This window comes from Nicotiana sylvestris, chromosome 10, assembly GCF_000393655.2.
Source record: "Nicotiana sylvestris chromosome 10, ASM39365v2, whole genome shotgun sequence".
Lineage (NCBI taxonomy): Eukaryota > Viridiplantae > Streptophyta > Magnoliopsida > Solanales > Solanaceae > Nicotiana > Nicotiana sylvestris.
Window position 1 is genome coordinate 69,911,586 of NC_091066.1, and position 11,249 is coordinate 69,922,834.

Consider the following 11,249-nt stretch of genomic DNA (forward strand, 5'->3'; position numbering starts at 1 on the left):
CTAGGATGTGCATCATCTCCTCAACCTCCTCGTCATCCCCTAGGCTATCAAGCAACATAAGTGATTTCTCTAGAGAATCGTCTAGATATACACTCGGATAATGAATCTGCTCATCACCCTCAACAACAGATATCATTGAGAGCTCCTCATAGTGGCAGGGAAGTTGGATTGCTTTGTAGACATTAAAAACTGCTTCCTCGTCATCTACCCTCAAAATCATCTTTCCCTCTCTCACTTTGATAATTGCATCGCCAGTAGCTAAGATAGGTCACCCCAATATGATTGGAACTAGTTCATCAGCCTCATAATCGAGGATAATGAAATCAGCAGCGAAGATGAATTTCTCAATCTGTAGTAACACATCTTCAATCACCCCTTCAGGGTGTGCTATCGATCTATCAGCCAGCTGCAACATCACAGTAGTGGGCCTTGGAGCTCCCAGGCCCAATTGTTTGAACAAAGACAGGGGCATCAGATTTATGCTCTCCCCCAAATCGTAAAGAGCACGACCCACATCAATATTACCAATGCGCACAGGAATCGTGAAGCTACCAGGATCCTTAAGCTTTTGAGGGAGCTTATTTTGGACCCTTGAAGTGCACTCCTCAGTAAGTGCCACTGTCTCAAATTCAGTTAATCTTCTCTTGTGAGCCACTATATCTTTTATGTACTTAGCATACTTTGGAATTTCACGAAGCACATCAACAAGTGGGATATTCAATTGAACCTGGCTCAACATAGAGAGAAATTTTGTGAACATGCGATCATCATTCTTTTTCTGCAATCTCTGGGGGAAAGGTGGTAGTGGCCTTGGGGCCTCCACTGGCTCTGGAATTTCAGCAGCATTCTTTGGCTTGTGAGTCACTTTAGGGATCAACTCTCCCTCAGGTATGGGCTTGTCTTTCTTTTTCTTTGGCACTTCCTCTAGCTCCCTCCCGTTTCTAAGTGTAACTGCATTCACTTGAGAGTTCTTTTCTGTATCACTGGGGAGAGCGCCTGCAGGTCTAGTGTTTTGATTTGTTGCTAACTGTCCCATTTGCCTCTCAAGATTTCTGAAGTCGGTCCTGAGTTGCTGATTGTCAATCAACAACTTCTTTAGCAAATCATTGGTACTTTCTTTCATTTGTTGGGGTGGTCTCTGAGGCTGATTGAAACTCCCTTGGGGTCTATGCTGATTCTGATTCTGCTGATTTCCACCCTATGAGAAGTTGGGGTGATTCCTCCAATTTGGATTGTAAGAATTCCCATATTGTGCATGCTGATTCGGTGGACCTCTGTTCTGTTGCCCCACATAATAGATGGATTCTGGATTTGTGGGGCACATATCACTCATATGACTATCGCCACAGAGTTCGCAGCAAATAGTCATTTGTTGTACATGTTGCATTGTCTGTGGCTGCTGCATTGTTATCCTAGTCATCTGATTGGCCAGCTTTGCAATATCGGCTCTCATGGCTGACACTTCATCGAGCTCAAGTAACCCAGCTGATTTTTGCTTAACTGCCTTTCGTGAATCACCATCACCTTGCCAGTTATTATCATTAGCAGTGAATTTATTCAACAAGATTTGGATTTCACTGTACGGTCTGGCCATGCAACTACCCCCACAAGCTGAATCAAGATTCATCTTTGAAGCATCATCTAACCCATCTACAAAAGTGTGACACAATACCTCGTCTGTATGGCAATGATGAGGACAGTCTCTGAGCATCTTCTTGTACCTTTCCCATGCTTGACGAAGTGTCTCGCCAGCTCGTTATTCAAACCCAAGAATTTGACTCCTCAATATCTTTGTTTTCTTAGTGAGGAAAAACTTGATTAAGAATTTCCTTGCCAGATCATCCCAAGTACGGATTGAATTCGCTGGCTCATTATTCAACCACTCCTTAGCTTCCCTGATCAATGAAAGGGGAAAAGTGTCAGCCTGACATAGTCCTTGGAAACATTCGGATAATTGTAAGTGTCCGTAATTTCCAAGAAATTCTGAATGTGCCTCTGCGGGTCTTCATGAGGTAAGCCCACAAATAGCCCTGTGGATTGGATCAGCTGCACCATGTATTGTTTTAGCTCAAAATGCCCAGTGATATCAGGCTTCACAATAGCCCGAGTCATATTAGCCAGACTGGGCCTTGCGGCTTCGATCACCGCGCGTTCCTCATTACCTGCCATCTCAATTGGCTGTGGTTGAACTACGATGTCCAACTCTCTTTCAACTCTAGTTCTAGCGTCCACCTCCCTCCTCAATCTGTGAAGTGTTCGTTCAATTTCGGGATCAAGAGGAAGGAGATTGTTTGCGCTTCTACTTCTTCGCATTCAAGAAAAGAAAACCTGTATTGGCACAAACAAAGTGAACTGAAAATTAAAACTTGAATAAATAAATAATAAAAGCTCAACTCAGTCAAGTAGCTAATTTCTAAGTCCCCGGCAATGGCGCCGAAAACTTGTTGCGACCAAAAACACTCACGCAAGTGCACGTGATCGTCAAGTAATAGAGTAGTAAGTAGAGTATTGTTCCCACGAAGACTTATGATTAACTGTTGACTAATTCAAACTCAATTAATTTGTCTAACCAAGAGGTTTTTCACAAAATAGATATGTAATTATTTTACTACCTAAACTACCAAGCAATAATCTAACTAGAGCAATTAACCAAACAAATAACAATTTCGAGTAACAAACAGTATGAGAGGATATTCCAGGGTCACAGGCTAGTTAACAATCGTGTTATGTTCTTAGCTTAAAATGACTAATCGATTTACCTGGATTGTTGATTGACAGGGTTAATGTTACTCGTAAGAATCTGTCAAGTTCTTACTCGCCTATTCAAGTTAACTCAATGCCTATATGTCTATGGAATTAAGATTAACAAGAATGCATTTACAATTCTCGTATTTCAACCAAGCAAGGCAATTAGGTATATGTCTATCCCAATTGCTAATCCGTTCCCCGAGGCCCGGGTTCAAGAACTTGCCCTATTTAATTCTATATGCAATCTAAAGTTCCCACTTTCGAGTTCAACTAAAGATTCGTAGATAGTATTTCACTGTTAACTACTCAGCAAAATAATTAAAAGTAGAATTAAATAAACAACCCAATATGATAAACCAACTTTGTCAAATTGAACTTCAAACAACAACATTCATGTTTCACCTATGACCCTAGAACAATGGGTTTTAGCTACTCATGCTAGTGTTCATCACAAATAGATTCAATTTCATCCCAAATAGCAAAAACCAAGAGAAGAAAAGAAGAACTTGATGGTCAAATCTCCTCCTTGCCTCTTGTCTCTCTATTTCTTGCACTAGACTATGAAAAACCTCCTCTCTCTTCCTTGGGCGAGCTTGACTTTATATAGGTTAAGTGAGTTTTCCTCCAGATTTCAAATTCTACCCCAAAATAACTCTTCCCGAATTTTGGACTAGCGCCTGGCCGCGCATCTGGCCGCGCTAATTGGCTGAGATTCTGTCATAGACGCGCTAAAAGTAGTGCGGTCACGCACCTGGGCGCGCATGTCCAGTTCTGTGTTTCATCACTTCTGTTCCTCGTCTTCAAGCGTACTCAGCTCTGAGGGGTTTTTCTTGCTCCAAAATGGTTCCAATCACAATTGTTTAAGGCATCACCTAGGCTCCTCATCCTGCAATATATACAATTCACAATTAGAGCCTATTTTTCATCAATTAACCATATTATGATATTGGAATATAATCAAGTGGGAGTATAAACAATTGCCAAATTACCTAGATTTAACTTATTATCAGGTGCAACATTTAATGAAGGGTAGTTTAGTCACACTAACTATTTTCGTCTAAAATTTAGTTTTTCTTAATGGGTGTGCCAAAAGCAAACTGGTCACTTATTGTGGACCGAATGGAATAACTTTTTAACTTGAACTTTACACATGGCATTTTTAAGACCATATGATTCAATGACATTTTGGTATATTATGCACATCTTTAATTTAATACCAAGAACTTGAAAGCTTTCATTACTTTCTTAAATTCCGTAATCAATCAATGACGGAAGGCGTATCTATGTTTGACCAAGTGTTCTAATATCCTATCCCTTATTATTTTTATAATTCCAACATTACCCTTATGCTGTGGTTCCTTCTCTTTTCTTCTCCATAGCGCTCTTCTACTCTTTCTTTCCTCTTCCTTGATAAAGACGTTAAGTTGTTGGTATTTAACAGAAGCTAAGGCTAGACAATAATTGGTTCATATATGGAGATAAGTTCGAAAATTGATTACAGCACCAACCTTTTAAGATTACATAAACATAAATTTAAATCCTCCCGTTTAAACTTAATATCCTTCTTTATTTTTTGCTAGAACTGAAATTTTGTGTAATTTGTTGCTGTAGCAATCGTGCACGTACCATTTAGCAATCAGATTAAGTAAAGTGGTGATACAATTATTAAATAAAAAAAAAACTTTGTAGTTAGGAATGTGGGATTGCCAAATCTTCTGAGAGTAAATTTATGAAATACATATTATCTTAGCTAATCGGTTTAAATTCAAATATAAATAATTTTGTATGTGAATTAATTTAGAATTTAAAATCTTATGGTAATCAGCTCCTTTATAGATTTAACAGGTTTAGGGATATTTCATTTATCTTATCAGAAAAAAGTGCTTACCAATACTTATTTACCACACACATCAACTAAGCCAAACAGGGGAGTTTAGTTGGTACTTCTCATGATGCGTCAACAGAGACATGTGTCCTTTCCCATCCCATGACAAGGAACACTATTATCATTCCCAAAAGTTTTTTCTATCACTTGGCTTTGGTAAAAACAACAGACGGTAAGGTACTAGCAGCATTTTTGCAAATTATTTTCGGTTTACATTTTGTCAATCTTTTCCAGTTGCATAAAGCAGCAACAGATTAGTTGACAAATGACAATACTTTCCCCAGTAACACATCTTTACCAAATTCCTTGCAAGCACCATCAGGAATGGAACAAAAAGCAATTGTTACACCTATGTGTTAGCATACTTATGTAAAAAATCCCATACTGAGACTATGGTTAAAAATCCTGTAACTGATCGATCAATCTAAAATTTGAAATAAGCGAAACCATGACAGATTCTCAGAGTATTACATGGATGAACTCTTCTTCATGCTTGACAATCTTGACGGTGAGCTCCAAATCCATTCTAATCTCTCTTTTTCTCTTTCTGAGGCGTCGGCTTTTGATATATGATAATTTGACTCAAGATGGTACCATTCATCAGTACACCAAGTGCAGATCCCAAGGCAACTGCAAACAAATTAAGGAGACTTGGAGAGTTAAAAGGGCGGGATTGATCAAATTACAAAGATCATACAAGGATAAACGTAAAGCTGAATATATGTCAGATGATAGATACAAAGTTGTGGCACTCAGGACACTTCATACTGAATTAAAAACTCTAGACATCCTTTCTGATGTGGAAATCTTTCCTTGAGAATATTGTTCAGGAATCTCAAATGTTCATCGTCTACTATTAAATATGAAAATAATTTACAAATAGTCCTAGTTAATAAAATAAAGGGGAGCCTTGGCATAACTGGTAAAATTGCTGCCATGTGACCCGGAGGTTACAGGTTCGAACCGTGAAAATAGCCTCTTGCAAAAATGTAGGGTGAGGCTGCGAACAATAGACCCTTGTGGTCTGGCCCTTCCCTGGGCCCCGCACATAGCGGGAGCTTAGTGCACCGGACCGCCCTTTTTTTTCCTAGTTAACAAAATGACCAATGGTACAATAATAGAATAGCCGAAACAATAGCGATGGGGTCCAAGGTAGGTATGGTAGCTATTTAGTAGGTAAATTGACATCCCAGATGGTGAAAGGATTCGTTGCAACTTGTAAGCCCTAGGATGGAGTATATGAGCTATATATCTGTAAGAGGGTACTATCAAGGGAACGTATTGATCTCGAGAATATCATTCTGTAAATTCATTTGTAGAGACTTCAAATTTCTTTCTATTTTTCATTTTCTTTTTCATCCTAAAAACATCTTAAACATACTTTGAGTGGACAAGCTGAGTCTGTTTGACTAGAGCCGCAGATAATGGTGAGAAAATTGGCTAGCATTCGCACAGTGGGTACTGTAAATCCCATGATACCAGTAAGAATTCTAATCATAGTTATGCACATTTGACAAAACTAGAATATAACAAAGAATGCATCAGCTTATACGTTCAAAATAAAATAAGATACTAATGCTTCCATATTCCAGGAGCAGTTTGCAAAATAATATAGAGGTACAGATCAAACTGAGTAAGAAAGGATACCGCTCATGGGAGCTTTTTCCTGGAGGCTGGTAAAAACTCTAACTGCATAATAAAAGGTAAAGGAGATGAGAACTTCATTTCAGTAACAGAGAATCGGCATGCAAAAGTTCGCAGTCAGAGTTAACTTACCCATGGAACCGGCAAAGTTCATAAAAAAGGTCAAAAAGCTCAGCTCGCCAGTACTTCTGTTCTGCTCAAATCAAGGCAACAAAAAGAAAAGCGTAAATAAAGTGACAACCAGGAAATCCAGAGAACATTATTATTATAGATGAAGCCACAAAAAGATCTCTGAAAGCAAATCAAATAAATGGGGACTGCAGATATGGTAACGAGTGGTTGCTAATCATTCGATGAATGATCATAAGAATTCAGTCAGGAAAAACTATTCAGGTCACCACATTCATCTACTTCATGTGTGATTTCAGATTTTACCCAAATATGATCAAACGTATACTAGTCTGCTTTAGAGCCACCAGTGCTTTCTTTCTTTTCAATCGGTCATACCATTGGCATCATTTCCACAGCATATACCAGAAAGTTTTCAAAGATTGTCGAGGTACATAGGGTAATTACATTTCCCAGTCGATCCACAATAAACACGACTTGCTTTGGCATAAAGTCAAGTTTCAAGTAAATTAACAGAAACAAGGTGTGTGACACAGACATATGCATGACAAGTCATAAATATACCATTTAACGAGCAGTTGACGCTAGAATACATTTAGTAGTTAACAACCAACATAATAGGTCAATGAACTCATTATTTCAGAACTTAGCCAATAAACCAGTTACTCTTAACATATAAAAGACAGCTTCATGAAAATGGGAACCATCATGGCATAAATCTGTACCTGAAAGTTCTTCCATATCTGCGGAATCCTTGCAAAGAGAAAGATTGCATGTTGGGAAGCCTGAAATAATTAAGTTTAGTTAGCCTGTCAGATTAGATATGCTTTCCAACATCGGAAGAAATTCTCATGCTTATTGTATATACCATTTATAAAAACTCTTACGCATAAAACACATACTTAACGCATCCTTCCAATCTCTGCCCTATTTCCCACATGGTATCAAGCCTCTAAAAGTTTCTCTCTTTCCTAATTTCAGTTTTCTGGTTTCTTTACAGTGACCACTACTGCACCTTTTCTTGTAGATTTTCCGGTGATTTTTCCTTCACTGTATCTTTTCCAGCGACTGTTCCAATTGAGTTGTGCCTCTTTTCGGTGATTGTTCCAGCACTATTCTATTAATATTCCAGAGACTATTCAGTCGCTGTTCCAAAACTATTTCTGTCCAGCAACTATTCCAGCAACAGTTGCAGTATGAGTGCTGCAACTAACCAGCAGTTCAAGTTTTGCGAACTCAAGGTGACTTAACCACCTTGAGTTTAAGAAAGAGTGTTAGAATGTTATAAAGTTGCATCATATATATTATCCCACATCCGAAGTACTATGTATATTGCATAAATCATCCATAAGAACTTCTAGGCATAAGAGACTTGTCACGCATTCTCCCAAATGTTTTCTCTTATTTCTCATACTTTTCAGACAAAAATGAGCAAAGGTAAAGTGTTCATTTGGACCCCGTTAATGAAGAGAAACGTAAATCTTTTGGAATGTTTTATCCCAGAAAACAAATAGAACTAGGAAAACAGACCAAAGATAAAGGCTATCACTTACATATAGAGCCTCGAAAAGAACGGGATCAATTTGACCTGCCAAAATAGTCGGTGCAACAGCACAATATCTGTTTACTAGATCAGGAGGAACTGCAGATTCTAATTCCATGGAACATAAGTGGTCTAAAATAAATGGCTCAATTAAATTTATATGCATGTAAATGGGAATGTCTATCATGAAACCAAAAGGTGGAGCAGGCTGGAATTAGGATACAGTAATGGTTTCATCCATGTCTTCATTCCCAAAGGTTGAGAAAAATAGTAGATAACTGCAACCAAAATTATAGCTGCAAAAAGGAAAAAAAACAATAGATATTAAAACTATTGATCCAGCCATCTGAAAGTATGAAAATGAGATTTTAAACTGCCATGACTGAAGCTAAAGCTCTCCACCCGCAAAGGAATCACTAATCACAATAGCATAGAAAACAATCTGCCGTGAATGTCCTGAAAGCTGACACCCAATTTTTGTCCGCTCCCTTTCCCTAGACTCTTTAACTGGATTTTTTATGAAAGGAAAACACGAGAATGAGAAATTGCGGTAAGAAGCATTGATTAAAGGCTCTTGCAGAGCTTCTTGAAGGTAATGCACCATCTGCTCGAAGAAGTTGAAGAAGAGAAAGCGATGTCTAATCATTTCAAACAACCACCCACACAAAATGCAGATTTGAGAAGCTGCAATGCCCCTAGTTTCTCAAGATATGGCCAAAGGAACTAAAGAATCAAATCAATGTATTATTGGCATGTCAAATGTACCTTGGATCAAAAGAAAAGCATACTCGCCAAAAGCTGAAAATGGAAGCCCTTTGTGAAGACAATATGCCAAAGCAATGGTATAACCAATTAGTTCAAGTTCAAAGGCCACAACGCTAAGTCCTCTAACACTTTTGTGTTGCAAAATTTTAAGTATCTGCACAAGGAACAGAAACCATAAACCACACACTTAGTGAATCAGTGAATCACATGTGTTCTGTGAAATCATCAGCCAGAATTTAAGGGAAAGAAACTGAATGCTCAACTAAATGCCCTCCTAATGGATACCATCACAATAGCGAATAAATCAATCAAATAGATAATTATTATTCAGGTCATAATTAATATTCCAATGCTGTCTTCTAAGGTGAATTATGAGTCATCCAAAACCTAGAAAGTCTCTAAAACTTACACTTATATACACAAACATACAAGTCTCTAATCAAAATAAAAAGACTCGAAACAACGTCACTATAGCCAATGAACTAACAAATTAAGATAACCACTGACAACCTAAGCAACTTCTCTTACCGAACATCCGCCCAAAGTACCAAAATGAGAAAAGAAAAGAACAGTAGATATTCACAAAAAGACAGCAATTAATGAATCATCAAACTTCTACGAAATGTAAAAGAGGCTGCCAAGAAATCCTTTTAGCGACATGAGGAATAGGCAGGTAAGGATACATGTGGGGTTCATGGAACCTTCAATTCTAGAAACAAATTATTTAGTAATGGAATGAAATGAACTTAAAGAGAGTGAAAGATACAGAAGATTCATAAAGCCACCCTATTAATGCACCAAAGGGTATGGCCAAGTGGTCAATGAAGTGGGTGAAAACCACAAAGACCAAGGTTCAAATCCCAGCAGATACAGAACCTAAGTGAGTAGAGTTTGCCTAGTACCTATGTTGGTGGAAGGTAGCACCTACCCCGTGGAATAGCCAAGGTGCAGGCAAGTTGGCTCGGAAACCACAAGTAAAGCCTCCCTATTTATTTTGTGGATCCAGGTGTAGTTGATTGATTGATTTATGATGAACGGGCATCTTATCAGGCAGAATTAAACAGAACGACCAGCTCATACATGGTAGCAAAAATTTATATATACTGGTTGTAAACTCTGAGTATTCAAGAAACACCCATAACTTAACTGGATCCAAAATTAACTCCATTCAATACTGCTATCACAATAGGAGTCAATAATTAAAAAAATACTAGATTTTTGAAGGGCTTAAGGTAAATTACCTGTGGAAGTTTATCCAACAGGTTATATCAAGGCTGTAAAAGTTCATATATTTGGTTATCAACCCAGCCTATTCAAGATATACCAACTAAGCAGCATTGAGCTAGTTCAATAATACTGTCACATGAAGACTCAACAATACATACTGACTGGATTTTTTAAGGGGCTTAAGGGAAATAACCTAAGTTAGTTTAACCAAAGGACTATAACTCAGAGTATTTAAGAAACACCCATTACTCATCTGGATCAAGAATTGAGCTAATTCAATAATACCGTCACAATAAATACATAAAGACTGGATTTTTAAGGGGCTTAACCGGAAATTACCTGAGGAAGTTTAACAGTAGTGGAGGCAGCAACAATGGCATATCCCAATAGCTTGGATATTAAAGGAAGCAAACAATCTGTTTCTGGGAATTCACCTTTGCTAAGGGATCCAAGTGCACAACCAAAGTCCATACCAAGAAACTTTAATTCTACCATTTTAGTTGATGGATCAAGAACTGGTTCTTGAATAAGCCCTAATGTATAGAAAATTGTTCAGATAATAATTTGAGATTTTTTCGGATAGGACTAAATGGTATTTCGGGAGACGGGAATTAGGGTGTCACATATTGGAAAACCGACTAAACCGGACCGAACGGTACCGCACCTAATCAATTTTTAGGTTTCTTTTTAAGAAACCGTAGCTTTTTATATAAATATATAACCGCACCGATAATTATGGTAGGTTTTTTATTTTATATAAAAAAAAATATACCGAACCGTACCGAATAAATTTTACATGTAAAAATTATATTTATTTAGTAAGTTTAAAAAATAATAATGCATTAAATTTTCTTTGAGCCTTGGAATTATGAAAACTATTACAAGCCAACAAGTAATTAAACTCAAAATACTAATTCCTAAAACATATTATGTTACTTCTACTTAAACTAAGTTATTTCAAGTATCTTTATTAGCAAGACACAAAGTATTCTAGCGATTATGAGTAGCAAACTACAATTTATTAAATATGTTTCCTTTCATATAATTTAGATTTATTTTTTTGAATATTTAATCTTCGATTGACTTTATTCTTGAGTCCCAGCTTGGTATATCTTTCAACTCGTGTGATTAATATTTTCTTTACCTTTGTTTGATTTCTTTTACGTTGTTGTAGAATAGTTGATGGATCTATACTCTAGCCATCTTTTTATTTTTAATTCAGCACCCTTTAAACAGTAAAAATGTCTAGAGAGTTTTGCTAAGTCCTATAAAAGAACATATGTTATTGCAATTCTACTTCTACTGGTG

The 11,249-nt window shown here is 37.3% G+C and overlaps 2 protein-coding genes across 2 annotated transcripts; both read right to left on the minus strand.

Moving 5' to 3' along the window:
- Nucleotides 1-268: 268 nt before the first annotated feature.
- On the minus strand, nt 269-1,123 carry LOC138879486 (uncharacterized). Its single transcript, XM_070159098.1, has one exon. The coding sequence runs from the start codon at nt 1,121-1,123 to the stop codon at nt 269-271; it is 855 nt and encodes a 284-aa protein (XP_070015199.1).
- A 3,683-nt stretch (nt 1,124-4,806) lies between these two features.
- LOC104220564 (mannose-P-dolichol utilization defect 1 protein homolog 2-like) lies at nt 4,807-10,587 on the minus strand. The gene is made up of 8 exons (XM_009771451.2): nt 10,281-10,587; nt 8,715-8,868; nt 8,173-8,245; nt 7,960-8,026; nt 7,132-7,191; nt 6,410-6,470; nt 6,281-6,322; nt 4,807-5,263 (listed from the first exon to the last, which is right to left on the minus strand). The coding sequence occupies exons 1-8, from the start codon at nt 10,434-10,436 to the stop codon at nt 5,160-5,162; spliced, it is 717 nt and encodes a 238-aa protein (XP_009769753.1). The 5' UTR covers nt 10,437-10,587; the 3' UTR covers nt 4,807-5,159.
- Between the last annotated feature and the right edge of the window lie 662 nt (nt 10,588-11,249).